We start from the raw sequence: 26,798 nt of genomic DNA, 5'->3' as shown, positions 1-26,798 counted from the left end.
GGGGGGGGGAGGAGTTGGGCTTTTAGGGTTTTTTGTTTGGTTTGTCAGGTTTTTTTAATAGTATTGCCATTTAGCAATAAGAAGCACTGATTGGATACTGCTGTTCTCTCGAGGCAAGCAATTAGTGATTATGCAAGTATAATTACTGTTTTAAATGGTTTTAAATGGCCATATTTTCCATTCCCATATTTTCCAGCGTGTCAGAGGTGTTGAAGAATGCTCTGTCTCCTTTCAATTAATTTTTTAATATTATTTTAAGAAAAGTAAGTATCAAGTATTTCTATTTACCTTTCTAAAATGGCCAGAATCAATATAAAAAGCAAGAGGTGACTACTATTCTGATCTAGTTTGACCTGATGCAATATCTGACTCCTGAGAAGAATTTAAAGGGGAAAAAACACCAATCAAACAAACAAACAAAAGACAAAAAACCAACCAACCAACCAAAAACCAACCAAACAAAAAACCACCAAACACAAAAACACCTGTCCTGCAAATTAAGAAACTGAGAATCAATCACCATTGTCTGGCTGCTCAGCAGATGTCAGCCACCAGCACTGGAGAGAATGAAAAGCCCAAAAACAAATTATCCAACATAGTAATGATGCAACTTCCTAACCAATGACTATAATGCATTTTCTGTCATTTACTCTTCTCCTGCAACCAAGAGGCAGTCAGTCAAACATACACAACTGCAGTTTCATATGTTGCTGCAACCACATAAGAGTAATAGACACAGTAAATCAGCCAGGTCTCCATCTGTATCAGGCCTTAAATAACCTACAACTTTTCAGCTGTCAAAGTAACCAGCATATCTCTTTAGGTTCTTTCAAACAAATCTTCTCATCTTGGTTTTCCCTGAAGTCCTCACAGAGGTCTGAGTCTGCCCAGCCTAGTTGTAGCATTTCTGCCCTATTTTTTCCCCTCTCAGGGCCACTGCTGGGTGACACCTTGCATTCAGCTACCCCCTAACACAGCCTTCATGCTGTCTGAACACTAGCCTTGGACAACCCAAGCCAAAAAGAAAGGATACCCAAGCCCATAGGCATCAACAGGTGAGTGACCAGAACCCAAGAGAAGACCCAAGAGGTCACCTAGTCAAGGCACTGGCTGTTTCATCTACTTTGTCAAGGTTCAGATGATGGACTCCACAACTACAGAGCCAAGAGGTTTTTGTTTGTCTTTGGAGATTCTTGTCTATCACAACTCCATCTCTGTGCTTCCAACAATTGCTGCTCCACCAACCAACCCTTCAACCAACCCTTCATCACTGGCGTTTGGGAACCTCATCCTTCCCACTGTTCCTATTCTTGAATCTCACAGGTAGGTCCACATCTTCCTCGAAACTTACTGCCCTTACACAGGATATCTGCTGCCTCTCTGCTACCCACAAGACTTGTTACCCCATGGTAGAAGAGCACAGATGTCTGAGGTTATTTTGTTTTGTTTCTTTGTTGGCTGATGTGCAATTTTTGTATCTTCCAGGTAACTTCAACAAGTCTGCTTTTTCTTGCACTTTTCTTAAAATTATCTTCATAGATTACAGTTTCTTGGCTTCTCCTCTGCACTCTTAAAATTAGGCCTTCTCACATTTATCTTCCAGCACTTCCTTCTTAACCCCTTAAAGACTGATCCACTCCTGTCTAGTCATAAGGTAAATATCCATGTCTTGCCTCTGTCTCAACAACTACAACCTGTTTTTCAACTTCACCTATATCCGATTTTTTCCATCAAAATTCTTTTTAAAAGAATTTTTAAATTCCTTTAAATTCTTTAGATTCTTTTTTAAAAATTACCGCTGATCCTCATTTTATAACTGACCTTTATTTTGTTGGATGCTATAGAGAACAGGGAGTCATCACTACAACACAACCAAGTTCTTTACAACTTAAATTTCTTTATGAATTGCTCTTTACAAGTGAGTATTCCCACGCATCTGCTAAGCTGCCCCCACATGAAAAGCTTTAAGTTATTTCTCTGACTTGAACAGTTTTCACTTGACCCTGCTTAAAATTTCCCCAACTGTGACTACTGTTATCTCTTCTCTTGGGTTTTCAGCCAATATTTAGGGTCTTCTGGAGCATCATCAAATGTGGTAGTTCTGCCTATGAGCAAAAAAACTATTTTAACAAATTATTTTCATGAATCTGGGGGGGAGAGGGAGGGATACAGGAACAAACAAACCAGGAAAGATGGAGCTTCGTGATTCCCTATATCAGCATCTACTGTTTTCTGCTAGACTTTCCATCCAGACCTTGTCTGAAATTTTTCTTTTCACATTCTCTTGGCTGCTTTCCTCCTGACTCCTTTTTGCTCTTCCCATGAGGGCTCTGGGGCTTTTGCTGCATAACAACTAACCTGCAGGAAAACTTTTGCTGGTCACTGCGACATCTCATCAATGCTTTACACCATGTCTCTGCTCACTTGTTGGCACATTCAGCTCCACAGAAGGATTGGGTTTTTTGCTGTAAGTGTTTGCTGCTGTTGTGGGGGACTAGCAGCTATCACAAAATAATTAAATCTATATAAAGATAGCATGGCTTAAATTATTTTTGTATCTGTGTATTTACTTTAAGCTTTCTACATCACTTTTTCTCATTAGAGATGGATCTTTCACAATTCCTTTACTTTGGTGGAGCAAAGAAATCTCTATACAGCAATTATTGCTGTAGGAAATTATTGCTATAGGAATAACAATACAGGTATTGTTCTATAAATAAAAATGTCTGTAACTTTGCTTGGCAAATTGTAACATGAAGAGCATAGATTGGTCAATCATCTACAGATTACCAAGTCACTTGCTAATTCTCTGACTTGATTTCTATGTAACCAACTGCAAAACATTTTTCTTAATGTTGCTAATTTACAAAAGCAATGGTTGTTGCCATTATACAGGTATTATAAAATTAGAAAAGGTGGCTACTTGTGCTCTGAGTTAGCATTTTAAATACAGATCTTGTGAAGAAGTTTGAAAAGCCCTCTACTCCATCATGTAATTTTACTCTTTAGTATTTCGTAAGGTGCACAAACATAATATTGCCTATCCAGATGGATACGACAGGCATCATACTACATGGGATAATTTGTAAATGCATTGTTGTGCTTGCTCAACAATATAATTTATGCTGAAAATCACTGTTACAAGTTAATCATTGTATCTTTAATGTTTTATACATATACATCTACATAAAAGTGTGTTTTTTGAGCAATCCATCTGTCCTGACTGCACCTTAAAATGATGATTCATTCTATTTTTCTGACAATGTTGGGGAAAAAATGTGTTTAGTTCCCTTTAAAATTGCTAAACAGTAAGAGCTGAACCTATCCAAAGCCACAACACAACTTAGAGACAGTTGTGAAGGTACATGCCCAGTAAGTACAGCTAAGGACTTCAATGTGATTCATATGGAAGTGTATATCCACTTCTATTTCCTAGAGTGGAACACAGCAACCAACTCACAATCCTCTTCCAGTACTAGAAAGAAAAAAAATTATTGCACAAACTTACAAGTTCTATCTTTCTCTCTTTAAAAAAGCTCTATCATTATGACCTGTGACTGGGAACAAAAAAAGCTCTGCAATGTACTCATTTCAGAAGTGATTTATCTTACGTTAAAAAACAAGAGTAAGTGATCAGAAGCATTTTAATGTGCCTTTGTTTATATAAAATAATTAAATCACCTATGCAATGACTAATGAAATCACCTAAATCAGGGTAAATGAAAAATAATAAAGGATAATCACTATAGGAATAAACAAAAGTAGAAGGTATCAGTATTCTGTTAAAAAAAACAAAACAAAAACAAAAACAACGTAGTGTAGGTTTTTGGAACTCTATAATGTTGTTATGCTCCATAGGAAGTACTTGCACAAGAGTAGTGTGGCAATGAAATTACACAATTTTACCCTGAAACCTGCAGCTTTACAGTGGGCCCCAGAGTTTTTATTTTTCCTTCCTTAAAATATCACCACAGTAATTTCAATAGGTTCTGTCTCCTCTATATTCAAATTACAAGAACCAAACACAACTCTTAGAGAAGACCTTTTTTTCCTTAGGAAGAGACTATCAAAATGAGCAACCCCCAAGAATGTTCAAGTTTTTACTCTCCCTTTTTCATTTACAACCTGGTTGGTTTTTGTTAGTTGTAACAGTTCTGCTGTTTACGCAAGACAGTTTTCACACAAGTCTGATCCTGATGGCAAATACCACTAATTCCAGTGAAGACAAGAGCATTCTGCACCTCCCAGGATCAGGTCATCAGAAAGCCACCTTCTACTTGACTGCACAGAAGCATCCTTCTAAATAAGACACGTAAGTTTTTTCCTCAAGGGCTATTATTTGCCATCTCTGAACAAGCAAATTGTTCATGCATGCTAATAAATAGGTACGTGCTGTGCCTACCCCAATATCCTCCGTGCAACCATTCCAGAGCTAGCAGGTATTGCAGCACTAAGTCTCCCCCATCTTGTCCTCCCTCTAACACCACTGACGTCCGTCCCTCCAAACACACGCAGGGTAACCACAGGGACCAGGATTTAGCCTATAACATCTGAAAGCGAAAAATTCAGTATAAACCATTTACTGCTGTGAACTGTAGTATATACAGCAAACATGAGCAAACAATAAAATTCTAAAGTTTAAAGAAATTTAGTGTTGATAAACTCATACTCAGCTTCAGACTCACGGTCAGTGCAAGTTGCTGTGGGCTGGAAAGGTTAATGGCAACCAGGCTGTGCCATGTGTGGGAGGACAGTAACCAAACCACACACATCAGCAACACTTTCAAACTAAAGTGTATCACTTCTAAGCAAGATGAGACACACAGAGAAACACTGTGGTGAAAGGGAACATTCCACAGCTTCAATAGGTATGAAGGATACTAACAATCCACACATTTATAAGAATTTTTGAAATTTTAACCAGATCTACGGCAGTTTTGAGGAAGCACCACACTCATGAGAAACGTCAGTACAAAAGTTTTCAAACCAACGAACTAGAAGGTCATTTCACTTGCGCAAACCAGCTCCTTTTAACTGCTCCACTGATGAGAAGTACTTTAACACCTACATTCGTTATCTTTCCTTCATCTCAAAGAATTTCCCTTGCCTAAAATGCCAACTAGAGCAAAAACCTGTAGTCTGTTGGCGCTTTTAAGTTCAAGCGAGATGCTCTGTCAGCATAAGCTAACTAAAACTTGTATGAAGTGCACATTACTTGCTACGATGGCTCTTTAATGAAGCAGTAAGCCTGCTCCAGTCAGGGCTGTCAGACCGTCCCAACATCTTCTCCCAACCTTCTCAACATTCATTGAGAAAGAATTCACAACAGTCAAACTTACTGCCACACAAGGAGAAAGAGGATAAACCAGGAGTACTTGGTGGACCGTTCTGATGGGCACAGTAGCTTCGATGCTATTTTTGTGTGGTCTGTCCTGTTGGTTAACTCAAGAGAAATAAATGATGCTGTTCCTTGCAGCAGCAAAACCACTCTGCAAAGGAGTGTGTGGGGCACTTGCAGCGTGGGGCACCAGCCACCAGGTATACTGGGAAAGTGATTCCTCCTTTCAATTGCCCCTGTTCAGCTGATGTATTTCAAATTTACTGATGTATTTCAAATTTCAGAGTGGACTCCTTGATAAACACTAAGGTTTGATTTTCCAGATACAGATGAAAATGTATATGCACCAATCCTTTGAAAATAAACTCAAGAGATTTAAATGGAATATGCAAGATATGAGGTCACTTTTAACAGAAAATGGCCATTCGAACCTAGGGCCATGCACACATGCTGTTATTTCCACAAATGCCTCCTTGGATTTCAAACCTGCAATCCATTCAAGATGAAATTAGCAATTTTGAAAAAAAAAGTCATATTAAAACTTGGCTAAATTTTTGCTGCTCAAAAGTACAAAAAGCATTCAAAATGAGATTTTATTATTACTTCATGAAATACCTGATTTTCAAACAAGTAGGTTCACTTCAAAATTGCTTCATTTTGCTTATTAATTTCCTACTGATTAGTATTTTTTGATTTCTTGGAAAAAAATACTTGAGGAAAATGAACAGAAGCCCACCTGAAGTTTTATACTGACCTTCCAAAACACACAAAATTGAAAAGAGATTTCCTGATTAAATATTTCAAGTTAAGTGTTTCCTCTGTAGACTATATGCCCTTGCTATACAACCAGATTATCCAGAGAGGTTGCACTGCAATCAATTACTCCAGTTGACACCAGTAAGAACAGTGCAGCAGTTCTCGAGTCAGGGCCAGTTTGTGAAAAAATGCCCACCAGCTCCCACTTTCAAATCGCCATAGTTACTACTGTCTATATAAATGTGTTTAAAGCAGGCTTGGTTAAGTCTACAATGCATATTTGAGAACACTGTACATACCTTAAGTCTTTCTGACTGCAGTGTATTCAGTTTTTATAGTACCTCTGCATACTCAGAATGGGAAGATATTTTACTTCTTCCCTATTTTTATACATTCATGACCAGTACTCTGTGCTTGGAGACCGATTGAGTTATTTCTTACTACAATGAACTTCTGTCTTCATTACAAATGGAGCCCATCACATTCAGATTTCATAGCAGCTTTTGCAACATGAAGGGAAAAAATACAGAAAATATGGTTTCCAGCAATGACAGCAGATAAACCATTAAGGGCTTCATGAAACAACATTAATTCGGTCTTTTATATGCTTGTAACTGTTGTTAGCCCAATATTGCACAACAGTGCAATGATGGCATTTCCCCAACAGTCACACTTACTAATTCTCAGAATTCATGACAAAGAAAAGAAAAAAATAAAAAAGCACCAAAACCAGAGGACATCCCAGCTTAAACAGAATATTCCTCTTCTCTGACCGTAAAAGCTTATCTCCATGATGCTTACGGCAAGTCTGTCCCTATGTATCTTTATTTTCAAGCTTCTTAACATCCATCTTTTTAACAAACCTAAAAGTGGTATTTCTTCAGGGTTTTTTTATCCAACAGCATAATGCCCAGAAGAAATTAAACCATAAAAGCCAAGGTCCTACTGACTTCCTTCACGAAGTAGGTTTCCCAATGCATCTATCATAATTGTAGAGCTTTGCACAGGTGACCTAAACCAGGACTCTCCTTCCTCAGGATTCTGTACTTTGAAATCAGTCTCAAAATTCAGCCTCTTCACCAATTCTGTATTTATGCTCCATCGATACTTCACACACCTCCTCCATGACCTACAGTAGAGCAATATTGCTAAGTGTAGAAACTATAATTCTACTTCTCATTGCAGCAGTGCAATTCCAGCTCCACTGTAGGCACTTTGTACCATGACAGGGAGCTTGATCTGCTTGAAAGCACATACAGAAAAATTTAATTTGGTTATGAGCAAGTTAAAACAAGATTTCAGCCCACTGCTTGTTGTCATGTTTCAGAGATAATCATGTATTGCTCCAAGCAGGTAAAATGGCACTTTGTCAGGACATAGGACCGAAAAAAAACCAGAGAAGAACGCTTCTATAATGTGCAGTTTCTGGTCAAACAGCAAGTGATGCCTGACTACCAGCTGCAAAGAACAATTAAATCTCTCAGCAGCGTTTACAAGAACGGTATTTGTTATGGTTGACTGCTTTCTGTTGCCATAAATGTTCCATTTCTGTCATCAGACATACCAAATATCTAAATCTGTCACCTTATTTACAATCCTGACCAGCCCACACTTTGAGTACTGACTAATCTGGTTAACGAGATTTAGTTTAGTATTGGTTTTAAAAAGAAGTGGTATGATTATTCACGTCCCCACAAACCCTGGGTTTTTCTTGAACTCTTTACTGAACTCCCATAGAAGTTAAAATGGAAGAAAAGAAAATACTTCAGCATGGCCAACAACCACTCTGGGAATCATGCACTTGCCTGGAGGTGCAGAACTCAGCCACCCTTGGCAGACTGCTACCACTGCAGTTATGGGATTAAAATGAGGGTGTGGGATCCTCTCGGCTTGGGATTTCCATGCTTATCTTACCAATCTGGACTTTGAATATTGCCAAGCCCGAAATGAGATCAGTCTGTATCCATCCTTTCATTTGTCATGTCTTTAAAGTCAAACAGTATTCACATTTATTTCAGCAATAAACCCCCAACTATTCAGAGGGGGAAGAATTATTTTGATCTCTAATAACTTTTTTCCTCTTTATATATAAATTACTTCAGCCAAAATATGCATCTGTCTTACTGTAAATGCAAATTTAATGCCACTGTAATGGACTTAAAAAAAAAAACAACAAACAATAACCAAACAAATGATAAAACCCTCAAACATTTCTTCCATTTAAGTTGTCCAGTGACATAAAGGAATAACTACCACTGTGTCACAGAGATCTTAGTCACACATTAATTTTTTTTTTCAAACAGATAAAAATATTTGATATGCCCCTCTAGGATCAGAGCTCATTATTTTCAGACAATACTGTTAATAAAATAAAATGCTGATTAATGTTTAAAAGAATCTAAAATGGGAAGAACAGTGAAAATAAAAATGGTTTTAGGCTGGAAAGTTATGTGTCATGACTGAGCCATCTAACAACCTGCTGATGTCAACAATTGGAGCATCCTGTTCTCCTCCACCACTTGGCACAGCCTCTGGCGCTTGTTAGATCCTGCACCCAGCTTATGCAGCTTGCTAACCCAGCAGAACACTAATCCAGAAAAAATAAAACCAGATCAAATATCTTTCTGCTGACCTAAAGGGAACTTTTAGGAAAGACAGAAAGAGATATTTACAAGTGACAGGACAGAGAGGAATGGATTCAACCTGAAAGAGAGTGGGGTTTAGATCAGATACCAGGAAAAAATGCTTTATTGTGAGGGTGGTGAGGCACTGGAACACGTTGCCAAGAGAGGTTGTGGATGCCCTATCCCTGGAAGTGTCTAAGGCCAGGTTGGATGGAGTTCTGAGCAACCTGGTCTAGTGGAAGGTGTCCCTGCCCATGGCAGAGGGGTTGGAACAAGATGTTCTTCAAGGTCCCTTCCAACCCAGGCCATTCCACGATTAGCAATTTTTTTTTTTCAGAGCAGTAGGAGTTCCAAGAAGTGCCAGGTCCAATTCAAGTCAATGGGGGAAGCTAACAAGTCTGGGACAGGGATGAGATGGACCTGCCTGTTTCAGCAGCAAACTGATGGCCTGGTGTAGGCATAATATTTCAGCCCAACTGTCTGTAACTTAAACTGCAACATTTTAAGAAGTTACTGCCTCCTCAGCTGAGGGCACTATGGACAGACCTGCTCCATCTCACTGCAAACAAAACTCATAGTTCAAACCCCCTCTCAGACAGATTCACAAGTCAGTCTCTTGGAAAGGTATTTTAGCCAGAGGACATTAACCTGGAGGGGATCAAGAAAGCTGGAAGAAAAAAAAAACTGTAAGGGGAAAGCTGGAAGGGAAAGCTGGAAGTGGTAACTTCTTAAAGGGTGTCAACTAGACCCGCAAAACCTGTTTGTTAGATTTCTATTTGTTCTGAATGTGAGCTGACACAAGACAATCATGCAAGACATGTTTCAGAGGGTTTCTTAGGCCCCCACCTCTTCATTCTCTGGAAGAGGGAAAGCATACATACTTTAACTCCACAGTCAGTAAAAACACACTAATTCATACTCCAATGTGGAACAGCTGGACACAGAGGGCAGTGATCACTGGCAGTAAGTGTAGTCGGAGGCCAGTAACTAGCACTGTACCCCAGGGGTCCGGTCTTGCTCAAGATCTTCCTTAATGACCTGGATGATGAAGCAGAGTTTGTACCCTCAACAAGTTTGCTGATGACACCAAAAAAGGAGTGACTGATACACCTGGTCATGTTGCCATCCAGAGGGACATATAAATGCCTGAAGGAAGGGTGCAAAGAGGACAGAGACAGGCTATTTCCAGCAGTGCCCAGTGCCAGGACCAGAGCCAGTGAGCACAAACTGAAAGACAAGAGGTTCCATCTGAATATCAGGAAAACAACGGGTGACCGAGCACTGGCACAGGTTGCCCAGCAAGGTTGTGAAGAAGAATCTTTGCTCTGCTTGAGGGCTTGGACCTCCAGGGCCCCCTTCCAACCTCAGACAGTCTGTGGTCTTGTTCTCAGTCCCTGACTGTGTCAGAGAATGGCAGCCACACAGACTGCTGTCATCCTGTAGCATGGTGAGTTCAGTTCTGGTGCAACCACAAGGTCTGGCAGAGAAACATGCTTAGTAAGCCTTAGCTCTCTCCTGTACCCTCTTAAAACATCCGACACAAGAGGTTGCAGGGTTGGTTCCATTAAGTTTTATTGTTAAATGTCTTCCCAACGTGTACAGCATGTTACACTAGCTTTTGTAGCCATTTTAATCCCCTTCAGCATCTGTGACAAATATGGAAAGGAGCCTCAGTTAAGTGGAAAATCACACCCCCAGCACTAAGGATATGACAGGGCACGCTGGGGGCAGGTGACCTTGATGAAACTGAGTTTGGAGCTCATTTGAAAAAATGCTGGTCCGAGGATTTACATAATTTACACTAGTTACTTCTTGTGTAACCAAATTTACACAGAAAGCAGTAAAAGGGATGAATGAATTGTTTGTGTGGTTAAAGATAAACTATTTCCAGCTTCATTTCAATCACTAGGTTGCATGATCCACTCTAATGGATCTCATCTCTGTGGAATTTGGTCTACAATGCACTGCTCCTATCAAATGCTCCTCCTGTTCAAATCCAGTTAATTCCCAGATGTTAAAGTAATTGCCTTCACAGTAAACACAGCCCCAAGCAACTATGATGTTAAGTTTTTCCATCTCTTTCCCACTTTGTGAAAGCAGTGATTTTTCATCTCTCTAGAAAAAGAAATCAGCCTTGGTGACCAGCTATAAATGCTGTTTTCTGCTATTTCTGCCATTCAGGCTATGTACTACTGCCCTGAGAACCAGTTCATATTGACTACCAGATAAGTTATCTACACCTCTGTCAACCTGCATTGTAAATAAGAGAAATGGCAGCTCACTTTCTTTGCCACCAATAACCATTTCCCCCATCTGCTCATGACAGTATGATATACAGTAGAAAAAAAGGCAAATATTATACAAAAGCAAAAAGGAACAAAGGCGCTCTGTAGTATAAAGCTGTGTCTCCTACCTCTGCTCGACCTTCATAATATGTTAGCATAGACTTCGTAAGTACAAAAAGCCTCTCTTTGTAGTTTAAGGGAGAAGTCCTCTTCTTCTGCTGTGATCTTTTAATCAAAATCTCTTGTAGGATAGTAGTTGTATTCATTTCAGCCCCTTGTCAGCTCTCTTTCTAGCCATTGAACATCAATTCCTGTGAAGACAAGAGGAATAAATCACTATGACATCTCTGGAGGATCAGAGAGTAGGAGATTTCTGCAGTAAAAAGAGCTTCTACTTGTAAATGAAACTGCCTGAATATACAGAAAGTTGGAGTTCACTGTCGGCATCTGGAAGTTTACAAAAGTTAATTATTAGACAAAAAAATTCAGGTTTTGCTCAGCTGAGGTCTGAACTGGCACATTCCCACGAAGCCAAAAGCTGTACGTGACTGGGATGAAATAAGGCACGCTGCAGCCCAGAAAATACAGGTGAGAAGTCTGAAATGTGCTCCAGGCAAACAGGAGTGTACCTCTGTGCTCTTTACCACAAAGTCCTAACCTGCATAAAAGTTATAATTGCTAAGGTCTGTGTACGTATACATGCCACTTGCAAAAGAGTTCTATGTATAATATTGAAGATCATAGAATATCCTGAGTTAGAAGAGACCCACAAGGATCATCAAAGTCAAACTTCTGGTTCTGCACAGGACAGCCCCAAGATCATACGATGTGCCTGAGAGTATTATCCAAACACGTCTTAAACTCAGACACGCTTGATGCTGTGACCACTTTCCTGGGGAGCCTGTGCTAGTATCCATCACTCTCAGGATGAAGAATCTAACACCCAACCTAAACCTCTCCTGACACAACTTTAGGCCATTCCCTCAGGTTCTGTCACTGGTCACCACAGAGAAGAGATCAATGCCTGCCCCTCCTCTTTCCCGCACAAGGAAGTTGTGACTGCAATGAGGTCTCTCCCCAGTCTCCTCTTCTCCAGGCTGAACAGACCAAGTCACCTCAGCCGCTCCTCATACAGCTTTCCCTCAAGGCTCTTTACCATCTTCATTGCCCTCCTTTGGATGCTTTCTAAGAATTTAATATCTTTCTTACATTGTGGCACCCAAAACTGCACACAATATTCAAGGTGAGGCCGCCCCAGTGCAGAGCAGACCAGAACAATCACCTCCCTTGACTGGCTGGTGATGCTTTGCCTGATGCCTCCCAGGACACGGTTGCCCTTCCTGGCTGCCAGGGCACTGCTGACTCATGTTAAACTTGCTATCAACCAGGACCTCCAGGTCCCTTTCCACAGTGCTGCTCTCCAGCCTCTCATTCCCCAGTCTGTATGTACATTCAGGGTTGCCCTGTCCCAGATGGAGTACCTGGCACTTGTCTTTACTAAAACTTCATACAGCAGGCGATTGCCCAGTCCTCTACTTTGTTGAGGTCTCTCTGCAGGGCCTCTCTGCCTTCAACAGCTCCTCCCAATTTAGTTATCATCAGCAAACTTTCTTAGTATACTTTCCAGTTTTGCATCCAAGTCATTTATGAAGATGTTGAAGAGCACTGGGCCTAAGATGGAGCCCTGGAGGACTCCACTAGTGACCGGTCATCAGCCTGACATAACCCCATCTACCAAAAGCCTTTGTGCCTGAGATGCATCAGTACAGTAATTTTTAAAACTCACCCCAATTATTAAGGAAAATTTTGAGACACAAATGGTAGTTTAGAAGCTTTCAATTTAAAAACAAAGAACAAACGTTTATTTTTCAAAAAATATTAAGGATATGGTCACTCAGTAACGTTAAGATGCTTTGAAGTTCTACACCATGACTGATACCTGTAGCACAGGAGTACATAAAAAAACCCTCACCCACAGTTACTTTGTTCGCAAATCTGGCTCCAGGGTCCTGCCAGAGACATTGTCAGGCAATCTCTCTGTTCTTTGCAATGATGACAGCTTAGACAGAGCCGACCTCCTCCCTCACCTGCTCACCGCCGCCCTGTCGTGCCACCCTGCCTTGTGCGGGTGCAAGCGTTCCTCCCACTGGCATGGGAAGCAGGCTAGGGAAGGGATCCAACCAGACATTTCATCACGCAGCACAGACAGCTGCCTGCATGGACTCATCAAATGAGGTGGCACAGAGGCAGGAATGAAAGGTGTGGGAGAGCCTGTGGAGAAGCTGTTCCAGAAATCCTTGTTCCCCTTTCCCTTTGTTCGCTTTCTGCCAGCTCTGCCCATGGCACCACCTGGCTAACCCGCTCATATCCCATACTCCTGCTATTTCAACAGCTGGATGTAGTTGTTCACTGCTTTAAAAAACCCTTTTCTTTCCAATGAATATTTCTGCATATGCTAAAAAAATTACTCTGCAGTTTACATGGAACTATAAAATAAGACCAGGTTACGATGCATAAGTAAAAGACTATAATTGGACTGGAAATTGTGATTGTTATCAATAATCTCTTTTTGTTATTTCTCTTCTTCTGATATGTATACACACCTACATTTTGTTGGTCATGTCATATTCCTGGGAAGAAGGCAAGATCTTTTTTAATTAGTAATCATCTTGAATACATTCATTAACTACTAAAGCTGTCCAATTCTGATTTATTGCCCTTCTAAAAATAAATTGGCAATCTTAAAGGTAATTGTGGAAGGAAAAATACTACCATAAACTGAAAATACAAACATTGTTTAAAAAATTAGAAGTCAGTATTAACTTTCACACTAGCTTAATGCACACAAACCTTTAAGGGTTCCCATCATAGGCTCTCCCACCCAAAACAATTATTCTGTTCTCAACAGTAAAAATTCTCTGCTGGCACTTAAGAAAAAAGTAATTATTATTCATCTGAGAAACTGTGATCTCAGAGATCCCTAGACTGCTGCACCAGAGAGGATAAGAGGGATTCAAAATTAACTAAGATTTCTCAATACAGATAATGCTAAAATATTTCATTTCCCATCATCCCTCTTTGGTCGTATTAACATTACACAAGAGAAAAAAATCCTTTTGACAAAATCGGGGTTAAAAAATATCAATAATGTAATTGGTCAATGTCTACACCTGTTTGCTACACTGAAATTAGCCCTGCTATGGAGATCTAAGCAGATTAGAACCAGTTTCCCAGGTCACAAGATCAGCCTTTGAATCTGCTTTTGGTCACAGAAACCTGTTTTGTTTGAAGTTTTTTCCAAGTCAGTGACTCCAGACACATTTCTGTCTCAATAAATAAAGCTCAAGACAACTGCACCCCCACCTATTATTCTGGAAATTCTCTTCTGAAATTCCAACACTTCATTAAGAAGCCCCTTTAACAGTCACCCTTACTCCTTATCAAACCCATATGTCACTGCTTTTCTTCAGTACAGTTTTAGATATTTTCTGCACATTTCCTCTCCAAACACTCCATTGTTCCCTCAGAACATGAAGCTGTTTGCGTGACACATTGTTATCTTGTTATAAACAGCTGTGGGAATTTCATGCTGACACCCATATAAACTTTTAACAGTATGACTTCTGCCAAGAACTTGCCCTGTTCCCTGCCAACCTTAGCTACATAATAACAAATATGATCTAGTTTGCAGAGATGCTGAAGACTCAGCATTATGACTGAAATCAGAAAGAGTTACAGATTCTCAGCTTTTTTTATGATGGGAAAACATTCTCAACTTTAGGTATCGAAATATCTGCATCAACTCGCACTATCTTCACGTTATACAAATATTCACCTACAGAGCCATGAAGTCACCACACACCTCTCTTAAAACAAATGAAAACAACTGTTCACATAAATCTGACAGGTCAAGATGCACAAAGTACATTTTCACTTGTAGACAGAGCTTCTTATGCATGTCACCTTTCCCAGTTTTCACTAGGGAAAATTGAGGCACTGATGTGGTAAGCTCAGGTGTTTCAACACTACCCTTATAATCTTCTGGTTCCCACTCCCACCTCCTGGATTGTGTTTGTTTATTGAAACAATTAGTCACCATAAGCCAGTGTGATGGTAAGCACCTGTAACATTCAAACAGTTCAATAAATGTATGAAAGTCCCAGTGGAAGTTCTAGTAAATAGAAAAGAGAAAGTGTATCCCAATCTGACCAGGGATTCTCTGACCCAAATGTAGTAAGTTATTGTCACTTTTATGGCACAAAGTTTTGCATCACACACAGTCATGGAGGGGTTCACAAGAAAAAAGGCACTTTGAAAAACACACATCACAACAGCCATAAAACAAACACCAACAGCAAGCATTTGTTTCTGGCTCAAAACAAAAATAAAATCAAGGTGGAACTGTTTTCTGAGTTTCAACAGTTCGTTAGTAATAATAACATTTCCCTAGGAATTTGGGTCCTTTAGTGCAAAGTCTTAATGCTAAGCTGATGGGCATTCAGGATGCTCATTCTAACAAATCAACATCCTCAGCTTTCTGACTTGGGTTTCAAGCACCCTGCACAACAGCTCTTTTCAGATTTTGGACACATCAATTCAAACCAGTAGCAATTCCAGACTTGGATATTTAACATTATTCACTAATTCAATTTTTAAAAGTACCAAAATGTTGGTTTTAAATACACAGGTGGTGCCTTGTAATTCTGACTCAAATATGTAAGTCTTTCAGAATACTTTTTCCTCCTTCATTTTAGCTAATTCAGATAAGTTTTCTGATCAAGGTCATACTGAGTCCCTGCAAATGGCTGCAGTGGGGTAAGTGAACAGGCAATACGAGCTGCTCTGGGTAGAGAGCAGAAACAGTGCAGACAGAAGGAAGAAGAAAAGGAGAACTCCTTACCCTGGTTTTTCTGATGAAGCTTCTGTTGCTTTATCACGAAACTACAAACTGAGTTACACGTGAATATTTATGCACGTAAGTATCCAGCACAGGCTTATTTGAATAATTACTACTCAGTGCAAGCAAGGGTTGCAAAATATACTCTTGTATCGTGTTTTTGCCCTACATCTAAGGTTGCAAATTCAAACTAAAAAAAAATAAAATACAACTGTTACTAATGCCTGTTTGAAAGATAAATTTCACAGAAAAACAAATACAAAAGAAATATATCTTAGCAAAATCTGTCATAATTTTGAAATTCAAATGGAGGGGGGAAATCCTGTCATAACATTTGGAAAACATCATATGCCAGAAAAAGGAGAAGTAAAAAAATACTTATATTTACTTTTTTCTCCTTTTTTTTTTTTTTTTTTTTAACAGCAGACTCTCAGAAACCCAACAAACTTCTATCATATGCAAGTTCGGATTTTTTTTAACTGAGAGAAATGCAATTTTGGGGTACTATGTTCTAATAAATTTTAAATATATACTCAAAGTTTTGCAAAAACCTCCATCTCTTTTTGAAAATCAGCCAAACAATAAATGGTTAATTTTATATCTAAGCAAACCCTACAAAAATCAGATTTATATTTGCCTGCACTAAATATATATTAACAAGTAAACAGGCTAAGGGGTAACTCAGGGACAACTCTGACTGGAGATTCTGAGATCATCATATTGAAGAATATCCTTTATTCAGCTGAAACGTACTCATGTAAGCACACAGAAGGAGTATTTTATTGCAGCTAGAACCAGTTTTCCAAAATTCCTTGGAAAGAGGCTCACTGCATTTTACAAAATACAAGCATTTGTTTCCTGTTAGCATTATAACTTAGATAGTTGGAGTAAGCAGAGAAAACAATGCTGAAAAATGATGGTCCCTCCTAGATAGGGTCAGTTGGCATCACGGTGGTTCATCACACCAGACTGGAGGATCAACTCATCAACCACTGCAAAAGAGAAGTAGAGCCGAAGCGCACAGAACAGCTCAGGAAAAGTGGTAAGAGCACCAAAAGGATTTCTTTCCCCTTACAGTGATGATTTAGGAGAATGATACGTACATGTCTCCAAATCATTTATAAACTCAGCTACTGCTCTTTCCTTGGATTTCCTGTAAGCAATACACTCCAATTACTACATTATCCTTTCACAGCTTTATAGTGCACCTTCTTCCTAGAACAATTATTTAGGAAAGGAACCTCTGTTTTATGAAACAAAAATTACATTACCATCCACGATACAGAAAATATGTTGACATGGGCATTTTTTTCTTTAAATTATTTAGCAATAACTTTGAGTTAGCAATAAAATAATGGGATACCATACAAAGGATTAACTGATTTTTCACTATCTTCATTAACTTCTTGTATTTTTATTCATTCCTCTAGAGTTGAGTACTCCTAGCTTTTCTTAGTTCTTCCACATAAAACCTCTGTAATATCTACTTGCATTGACTATTTTGCCTTAATTTTATATCACTTGTAATGTTCTTTGATGCAAGACAATAAAGCCAAAAGTTAGTCTGGGACACAAGAAAGCAAGGCACAAAAAAAGACTTTGAAACATCAATATTTGACATTACCCTTAAAAGGGAGATGGAAGGCTTTACCAGGTACAAACATTGTGGCTCAGGTTTATTTCATTCTAAATACTGTGTACAAAGCAGAGTAGACTTAATTTTCTGATGACATACAGCAGGTCTTGCCCTCTGTGGTGCCATCACCAAGACCTCAGGATGCTGCAAGGAATTTGACTGAGCTGCCCAGGTGAGGCAGAGCATAAAGAGATTTGCTTCTTCACTTGTGCAACATAAATGTCTGGTGAAGAACACTGGTTTGGTTTACTTGCACAAATATAACTGACACTCAGCTGACAGAGAAGAGGTAGAAGATAATGTAAGAACAGGAAGGGCAGGTCAGGGTCTGAACTGGGAAGAGGCATATCGTATACCATATATATTGTCCCCCTTAAATATTTATGTATCTTCTAAAGGAAACAGTCCTTTTTATTCCAGCAAGTTTTTTTCAAAGTAGTGTTAGAGAGGGAAATGGAAGAACACAGTGGCTGGAGAGTAGCCAGGTAGAGCTGGGAGTTTGGATTGATGGGAAGCTGAACATGAGCCAGAGTGTACCCAGGTAGCCAAGAAGGCCAATGACATCCTGGCCTGGATCAGGAACAGTGTGACCAGCAGGACCAGGGAAGGGATTCTTCCCCTGTACTCAGCGCTGATGAGGCCACACTTGGAGTGCTGTGTCCAGTTCTGGGCCCTTCAGTTCAGGAAGGATATTGAGGTGCTGGAGCAGGTCCAGAGAAGAGCAACAAGGCTGGTGATGGGACTCGAACACAAGTCCTATGAGGAGAGGCTGAGGGAGCTGGGGTTGTTTAGCCTGGAGAAGAGGAGGCTCAGGGGAAACCTCATCACTCTCTACAACTACCTGAGAGGAGGTTGTAGCCAAGTGGGGGTTGGTCTCTCTCCCAGGTAAGTATCAGTAAGATAAAAAGACATGGTCTTAAGCTCTGCCAGGGGAGGTTTAGGTTGGATATTAGGAAGAAATTCTTTACAGAGAGGGTAATCAGGCATTGGAATGGGCTGCCCAGGGAGGTGGTGGATTCTCTGTCCCTGGAGGTGTTTAAGATGAGACTGGATGTGGCACTTAGTGCCATGGTCTAGTAACCACAGCAGTGTTGGATCAAGGGTTGGACTTGATGATGTCAGAGGTCCTTTCCAACCCAGCTGATTCTATGATTCTATGATTCTGTGATTCTATGAACTACCTCCAAACTGACATGGCATTGGTTTGGAGGAGCAGAAGCTCCAGAAGAGCAGAGTCTATATACTTCACTTCTACACAGATCAAGGCTACTCCGCTGGTACCCCACTGGCCTATGGCACTGGGTGGACTTTTAATAAAGCAGAGCTGCTGTCTTTTTTCCAAAAATCTCCTGCCGATAAGAAGGGAAGAGAAACAGTAACACCCACTTGCTAAAGAAACAGGCAAAGATGAAATTGGCAAAGGAAATGGGCGATGCTTGTGCTAAAGCTTTTCCTACTTCTCCAGGAAGTCAGAGGTTTAGAGGGCTAGAAAAATAAAAGCTCTATTAAATCAGAGGTTGAACTAACTCTGTTTAGGAATCCTAAAGCTCACCATCAAGCAGGAGGACAATTGCTATTGTACACAAAACTGTAAATCTGAGCAAAACAAATCAAACCTTTGGGGAAGAAAAATATAAAAAAGGAAAGAGATCAACAGTGCCTGAGGCTATTCTTCTTTTTAACTATAGTAAAGGAGTCCATTTAATTCACTTTCTTCACAATTTGAGTTTGTTTTTTCAAATGTTATACAATCTCAGGTGAGCATGGGATTTATTACACAAAAAATAAGCTTGCTTGATTTTAGCATTCAAGACACTCTTTTGACATGTTCTAACTAAAAGACTGTAATACATACAAATTATGACTGGCTTGATACACAGGGAATGACTAATACTTCCTCAGTTACTTCTTTTTCCAAACACTCCAAGAACTCTTTTTTCCCTTAAACAACTACTTGTTCTCCAGCTACTAAAGAACTACTTGTTCTCCAGCTTGTAGACTACGTGGAAGTAAGAAATACCCCAATAATAAACTGGGGAATTTCTATTGAAGAAAAAGCTGTGAAGTTGACTCAGATGATGAAGTACTGGCCACATCTCACATTGACTAATGGATATATTTACCCTCAAAGTCTTCATTTTTAGGTAGTATTATAAGGTCACTTGATAAGTGTTGCTTTTTCGCACCTACTGACTAGCCCCAACAGACAGTGCTGATATATCTAAAGTTACAAGTCAGAACCCAAGGCAGCAAGTGGGAACATGAAATACTGAAAGTTCCTATTTGTCAAGTTTCCCCTGCATCGTTGTCACCAGGATATGTGCCCTCTACTACAAAACAAGCACAAGACATTGAACACAAAATGAATGACCATTCACATTTCAGCTGAGATGTTGTACTACCGTTCCCACATCTGGCAAAGCAGTGGCGTTGGCAAGGTCAGCATTCTTGTGATTCCAGAGTCTCTTACCCTTTTATGTTAGATTGATTTTGCCTGGGGTAGAGTTGAGTTTCTTCACAGTGGCTAATATGGGGCTGTGTTTTGAAATTGTGCTGATCATAGTGTTGATAATATAGAGATGGCTTTATTATTGCTGAGCAGTGCTAGCACAGAGCCAAGGCCTCTTCTGCTTTTTGTACTGCCACGCTGGTGAGGAGGCCGGGGGGGTATGGGAAGCTGAGAGGAGACACAGCCGGGTCAGCTGACCCCAACTGGCCAAAGGGATATTCTGTACCATACAGCATCATGCTCAGTGTATAAAATGTGAGGAAGAAGGAGGAAGAGGGGGACGTTTGGAGTTACGACATTTGTCCTCCCAAGAAACTGTTATGTGTGATGGGACCCAGCTTTCCTGGGAATGGCTGAACACCTGCTTGCCCATGGGAAGTAGTGAAAGAATTCCTTGCTTTACTTGCATTGCAGCCACTTACTAATAAAGTCGCCATATACAGGAATGAAAAGCCAGTCCTTTCAAAAAAAAAACCTTAAAGAATTTTTTCACATACAGTGCAGCCTAAGCAACAGGCAATACCAAAGGACTTTACCTCACTCATGTCAAAATATAAGTTTTAATTCAGGGGAAAAGCTTCTTACTGAATCTGTAAATAAAAACAACTGAAGCAGTGCTGTGGCCTCATGCTTTCCCTTTCCTCTTGCTAATGCAAGGTAGTGAGCATCTCTAGTAAAGCAGCTTGTTACCTCTGCTCTCCTTGATGTCAGTTCTCAGATATTGAGCTGTCTCAACTGCTGTGAGTTAAACAGGGAATAAGGGCACTTGTCAGGTGTTACAAGACATTTATTGTCTCAAGGAACAACATTCAGCTTAAAGTCTTTGAGACATGCAGTGCAGTCACTAATTCTTGATGGTATATAACTCCACTCTGGTTATTTATAGTGAGACACAAGGATATTACAGAAGAGGCATTACCAGAATTGGGCTGCCACAATCTACTCCTGTTGAAGTCAAAATTACAAGGAGTAAAGTTAAGGCACTGCAAAGGTAAGATAAGACAGTCCTTTATGGCTAGGTCTCAGATTTTCATGGGGAGTGCCAGCATCACACTGACTTTCAGATTAGTTTCAGCTTAAAAGATGCAGAAAAGTACTAAACAAAATTGAGAGAATTTTGCTTCTTTCCCATGACTGTTGTTTGGTTTGGTGGGTTTTTTTTTAATCAGATAACTGTAAGCCCCCTCACACTTGGTGAGAGTGCCTTGGTAGGAAGAGAAAGCCACTGGGATGACAGAGGAGACATCTGCAGCCCTGACACAGAACGACGGCCCTCCTCTCACTGCTCTCACACCCTTTCACCTGTCATTCTCCCAAAATTCCCAGTGATTAAACAGACCCCCACAGGGTCACACAATCCAGAGTGGGTGAGGCCCCCCCTCTTCTGCTCGTCCCATCTTGCCACTGGGAACTGATCTGGTTTGGAACTTCAGCTGGGAAGAGATGTTCATAATTGGGGAGGGGAGGTAGGGAAAACACACACAGTTATTCTTTCTGTCAGGATATGGAGCTTGAGCCTGTGATATAGGACATCCTGTAACTCACAGGACAAGAAGCAACCTCGAATACATTAAGAATTTATGTATTATGATTATCTCACCTATCCCACAGGCTAGCACAGCTAACCTGAAAAGATTTGTGCACAGGGCTGCCTAGGACAGGTGTACAACATTCAGCTAAAACAAAAGGTCAGATATCACCTGAGTTTGATGGCAAGTTATGTGGCTATCCTGTGTAGAAAAACAAACAAATAAACAAAAAACAGAACCAAAACCAAAACAAACAAAAAACCAAAAACAAAACAAAAACCCCAACAAGATCCTTTTTTTGTTTAATAAACATAAATGGTCAGGAATTTGTCCCAGTCTAACATACAGTGTGCTCACTGGAAGGGCAGGGTCCCAGTCTCCTGCCCAGATGCTGCTTCCTTTACCACACAAAGCCATCTTTTTCTGCCTCACGTTCAAGTGGAAACTAGATCTTACAAGGCCTAGATCTTACAAGTTAGTCAGATCACAGCTTGTAATAGGCACAGGGCTAAACAAAACCCCTCCTGAGAGGAAACTCAGCTGTGACCTACTTGAGCACACATGAAGTTATACGCTATGTGTGGCAAAGTGGTACCCATTCACACATCTGCATGAATGAGTAAAAGCAGGAGTGCCAAGAAAGCCTTTGCACAGGTCCCACATACCTCAGCACACTACAGGTTTTTTTCTCCTTTTTCCTGCATTTAATGTTGCACAGGATATTTACCCTAAGAGCTGAAATAGGGTAGCCCAGTGGGCAGCTGGTGCATTGCCTAAGAAGAGGAGTTGTGACTGCAAACAAGGCCAAACACTTCTTCCAGTCACCAGGAGCTGATTTACACGGCTGGCCTCACTCAGCAGAAGAGCAATGTACAACAGCTCTTGTACATCAGCTGTTGGCCAGGCTCAGACTCTCTCAGAGGAACTCCTCTCTCTGCAGCAAGCCCCAGAAAACCATGTCTCCTGCCCACCATACCAAGGATGGACCACACCAAGCTAGGCATGAGCTTTACTGAACCGCCCAGAATACAGAACAGTCATCCAACCAAGAGGTATCTTTTAAGCAATATAATTTTTCTCCTACACATTTGAGTATTGTCAAAACCAAAGACTGCTCCTAGCTGATGTCATTTTTCCTAAGAAAGGTAAACCCTGACCATGATGGACAGACCTACTTCCAGGAGTCTTCTTCCCAAGACTTCACAATCCCATCTGAACACAGTGGCCACTTCACAATGCTTGCAAGGAACAGATCTCTCCTTACTCCATCCCACCTCCATGCCCAGGAAATTGCAAAAACCTTCTCCCCTCCCCGCAAAGCACCTACTACAATGAGACTCATCTCCCCATGTGTAAGAAATTATCTGGTTTTCAAGGTTTTATCTCACATGGTATTTTCCCTGATTCTGAATCACAGCCCGTGTGCCTCAGCTGGAGCAGGGGATGACTGAGAACTGCCAGCAGTGTAATGGCCATGGGGCAGTGGTCAGTCACAAGCTTCTGCTTCCTAGTTCCTCTTCTGTCTCACCAGACAAAAGGAATATGTGTCCACATAAACATTAGTTTCCCTCAAATTGCATACCCCTTTCTTTCCTAATGGTTTTTCCTTTAGAAAATACACTCAGAAAAACAGACCAGAAGCAGGAGAGCAGAATGCTCCTCTGCCTGACATCTAGCAGAGTAAACTCATGATTTGCCTTTAGAAGTAACAGCCTCTGTTAACAAAAATACGTTTATTGAGACCTAATTGACCATTTGTTAAAACACAATTTCATTGTTAAACCAATTTCATTGGTTTCTGGAGAGTTGTGTCCCCATTGTATCAGTATACCTCTAATGCCTAGTGCTAGCATGAGGCCCTAGCCAGGATAATGAGGGTAAATTGAGCTGATACCTCTGCAGTGGGAGGATCAGTCAAGATGCAGCTAACATAGTGAGAGTCTTTCCCCTGCATTTTGCATAATGGAAGAAAGTATGGGTATCTACAGATCATTTAATGAACATCATCATTCTAATTTCCATGGCACAAAACCTGACTGATCATTGCTGACAATTTTAAGCCAAGGTATTGGTAATTGTGTGGAAATAGATGCATCTATATAATAATAAAAATACATCTAGCACAAATCCAAAAATATATGATACATGTTCTTCATATGTTCTTTAAAATGTAAAAAATCCACCACCTCAGACTTTCTTCTCCATGCCAACATGTACTCCACTCTGTCCAAGTACTGCTTTCCATATCTTTCAATTTTTATTGCGGTATTTCCTTATCCTCTTTCTCCGGGAGAGCCATTGTAGACTGCTACAACTGCTTTTTTGGCATACACAAACCTGCCTTTTTTAAAAGCACAGTTCCAAGTTCAGCAGTGAATAGGTAATAGTTTAATGAAAAAAATCCAAACCAAACTAGAAAAACACCTTAGACATCAATGGTTAACAAAAGCTAATGATTATTTTTTACAATCTTTGCATCGACAGCAGGCAGCACAGAGTTCTATTGTTTAAGAAACAGAACGTGTTTTGCATATTTGAGGTATAAATATTTGTATGAAACTTACACCATTGCACCTTATCTTCTGCATGCAGTTTATAAGCTAACACAATACAGAGGGAATTAAATCTACAAGAGGTTGCACCTATATTTGGTGGAGGCGAATACTTCTTGATGCTTCCAAACAATTTTTTGGAAGTAACCACTTCCCAGTTATTTTTAAATTAATTACAGGATATCATACTATCATGGCATATCTGAATACAATGTTGTTTCAGGGCAAAATGAAAAAATATGGAGCTGATATTGTTTTATCAGCTCTATTATTTTTCTCTCTTTTTATCCATTGTAGGCAGTCAGCCAGGTTACTGGATACATTGCAATGTGAAATCCAGAACACCTACAGCTAAGAATTAAAATGTGACTTAATTTAGGACATAATTCTACCTGCCTTGCAATCAACAGTTTAAAAAGATTTCAAAGACTTTAAAATTCTATATTAACATTCAAAAGGAAAAAATGGTGTTATTCCTATAAATTTTGAAGGGCTAATAAAATCAGGTCTTGCAGCTGAGAACTAGAGTTCCTTCAAGGCAGAGATCTAACTGGAAGTATGTTTTTGATTTTCACACCTTTGACATTACCTTACTAAAACAAAAAAGGTGCCTAATATAACCATACTGCTCGATTTTCAGTGGTTTCAGCAGACAAGCTCATATAGAAATCATTTGGTTCAAAACAATACTAATATTCATTTAGAAATTTAGAGAAACATGTAAGGCACTCTTTCATCAAGGACTAAATGCAGAGATAAATGTGATTATTTCATGATAAGATGTAATTTCTCAATAAATAAAAATATGAAATTAAACCTAGAGAAACATGAAGACTATTAGAGGTGAGTCTGATAGCAATTGGGCTCTTTCCTGCTGCAGTCCCCTTAAAAACCGTAACCACCAAATGGCTCTGAGTAACACGCTGCACAGGAGCAACCTCTCCACCTACAAAAGCAGCACCCAGGAAACAAGACCAGGACACCCAAAGGGCCTCTTCTGCACAGGTGGCATGATCCAAGCAGCACAGCTGGTGTGCCAAAAGGTAAGAGAAGCGTGTGCAAAGTCACTCTGGGCACCTCTCAAGTTAACTGGGAGCCTGTTTGTACGTGTGCTGCTTTTGATGGCCCAAAATACTTCAAACATTTCTGTAACAGCAGTAAGTAATAATCCATCTTCCAGTCACTGGAGGGTTCTCTCTATCAAAGGTGCGAGAGTCAGACAAGGTACGAGCAACATTTATTCTAAAATAAAAACAAATGCTCCAGAAGCAAGTACTTGCAAGACACCTTTTTATCTGCATTTCTGCTACAGTCAGCTTTTCCATCTGCACAAGCTACAGTCTCACTTATTTGACTCATAAAACAACCCTAAGTGTTTCAGATTAACATTTGCCACAGTAAGGTACGCATCTGTCCTTCCAAGCAGGGAGCTTGTGGCCATGTCTACACTAAAAGCTCAGTTACCAGCTCAAATAATTACTGGTTCCAAGGGTGCAAAAAGGAAGCCTGTGGAAAAGCACCATGCAAGTCTAGTCACTTACTGCACAAGCAGCAGGTATGCTGTATCCCAGCGCGAAGGACTGTAAGAGCATTCACCGCCAAGAAAGGATAACCCCGCTGTGGGACAGAAAGCAGGGGCCATTATTAGGATGACTGAACTCACCCACAAGGCAACTTTTGCCTTGAGACGAGGCGGAACAATTTCAGTAGAGCACAGTGGTTACATGGGTGTAAGGAAAGAGAGAAGAAAGTCACATGAAGAAGGAAATACTCAGCAATGCTGGCTTTCACATGCGTTTGACAGCCTAGATACCAACTCCTTATATTGCACAAAGTACAGCAATTTTAAGCAAACGTTTAAAAGGCAGCTTTTGTCATTGCTCTCGCTTACAGGTCCGTGTGTCACCTCGACGTCGAGGAAGCGGTCCCTCCGCTCTTGTGGTGCCCACACTTCCGAAGTCGCAAACAGCGGCCGCTGCAGGGTGGTGGGCTCTGTGATCCGACACCCCCCGAGACAGGTCCCTGCGGGTGCGGACCCGGCTACCTGCGCTCGGGCAGCCTCGGCTGGGAGCGCGGAGGAAGGAACTCCCCCGGTGCCTGTCGAGAAGCGCCCGGTGCCCGGCAGCCCCGGCTCTGCCTTCCTTACCTGGCTGTCCCGGCCGCCGCGGAAGGAGCGCTGGCGCCGGCGGCGTGAGGGGAGGCGGAAGGAGGGAGGGAGAGAGAGAGGCACCGCACTGCCCCGCTCCGGCTCGGGAAGGCACCTCCTCCTCGTCCTCCTCGCCGTCCCACCGAGGCTCCCCGCGGGGCAGCGGCGGAGGGAGCGGCGGGGGCGGCCCCTGCGCGGGATCCGCTCCCCGCCCAGCGGCACCGCCAGCCCGGGCCCCTCCGGCTCGGGGCAGGTGCGGCACGGCGAGGAGATCAACTGAGAAGGTGTCCCACATCCAGCGCAGCCGGCGGAAGCTGCCCGGAATCGTGTCGGTGAAGTACAAGAAAAAGGCAAATTACACAACTGGGTTGCAAACTCTCCCCAAAAATCAAGGTGCTTGGCACCAGCTGGCTTTAAATGATGTGTAAGCGGTGCGCCGGTCGGACATTTCTCGTTTCAAACCGCGGCGAGAGGGAGCGCTCGCGGGGCTGCGGGCTGGGCTGTAGGGAGCCGGTGGGCACAGCAC

At 41.0% G+C, this 26,798-nt stretch overlaps 1 protein-coding gene across 1 annotated transcript; it reads right to left on the bottom strand.

Annotated features, from left to right (window-relative positions):
* Window positions 1–11,131: 11,131 nt before the first annotated feature.
* LOC114071255 (formin-like protein 18) lies at window positions 11,132–26,567 on the bottom strand. Its single transcript, XM_027909034.1, has 4 exons — window positions 26,273–26,567; window positions 25,668–25,743; window positions 15,033–15,124; window positions 11,132–11,314 (listed from the first exon to the last, which is right to left on the bottom strand). The coding sequence occupies exons 1-4, from the start codon at window positions 26,565–26,567 to the stop codon at window positions 11,271–11,273; spliced, it is 507 nt and encodes a 168-aa protein (XP_027764835.1). The 3' UTR covers window positions 11,132–11,270.
* Window positions 26,568–26,798: the final 231 nt, after the last annotated feature.

The sequence above is a fragment of the Empidonax traillii genome, unplaced genomic scaffold, assembly GCF_003031625.1.
Source record: "Empidonax traillii isolate 1590-97213 ecotype Southwest subspecies unplaced genomic scaffold, ASM303162v1 scaffold1919:size95438, whole genome shotgun sequence".
NCBI lineage: Eukaryota > Metazoa > Chordata > Aves > Passeriformes > Tyrannidae > Empidonax > Empidonax traillii.
Note: the sequence above shows the minus strand (reverse complement) of the source record. Positions and strands in the feature narration are given on the sequence as shown.

Bases quoted from the DNA above. Each gene is read 5' to 3' on its own strand.
- LOC114071255 (XM_027909034.1), bottom strand. From the start codon at position 26,567: ATGTGGGACACCTTCTCAGTTGATCTCCTCGCCGTGCCGCACCTGCCC. The intron at 15,125-25,667 runs GTAAGTGACTAG...TGAATGTTACAG, and splicing joins GCATACCTGCTGCTTGTGCA to GTGCTTACCATCACACTGGC. The intron at 11,315-15,032 runs GTAGTGTTGAAA...TTGTCTTCACAG, and splicing joins GGAACCAGAAGATTATAAGG to GAATTGATGTTCAATGGCTA.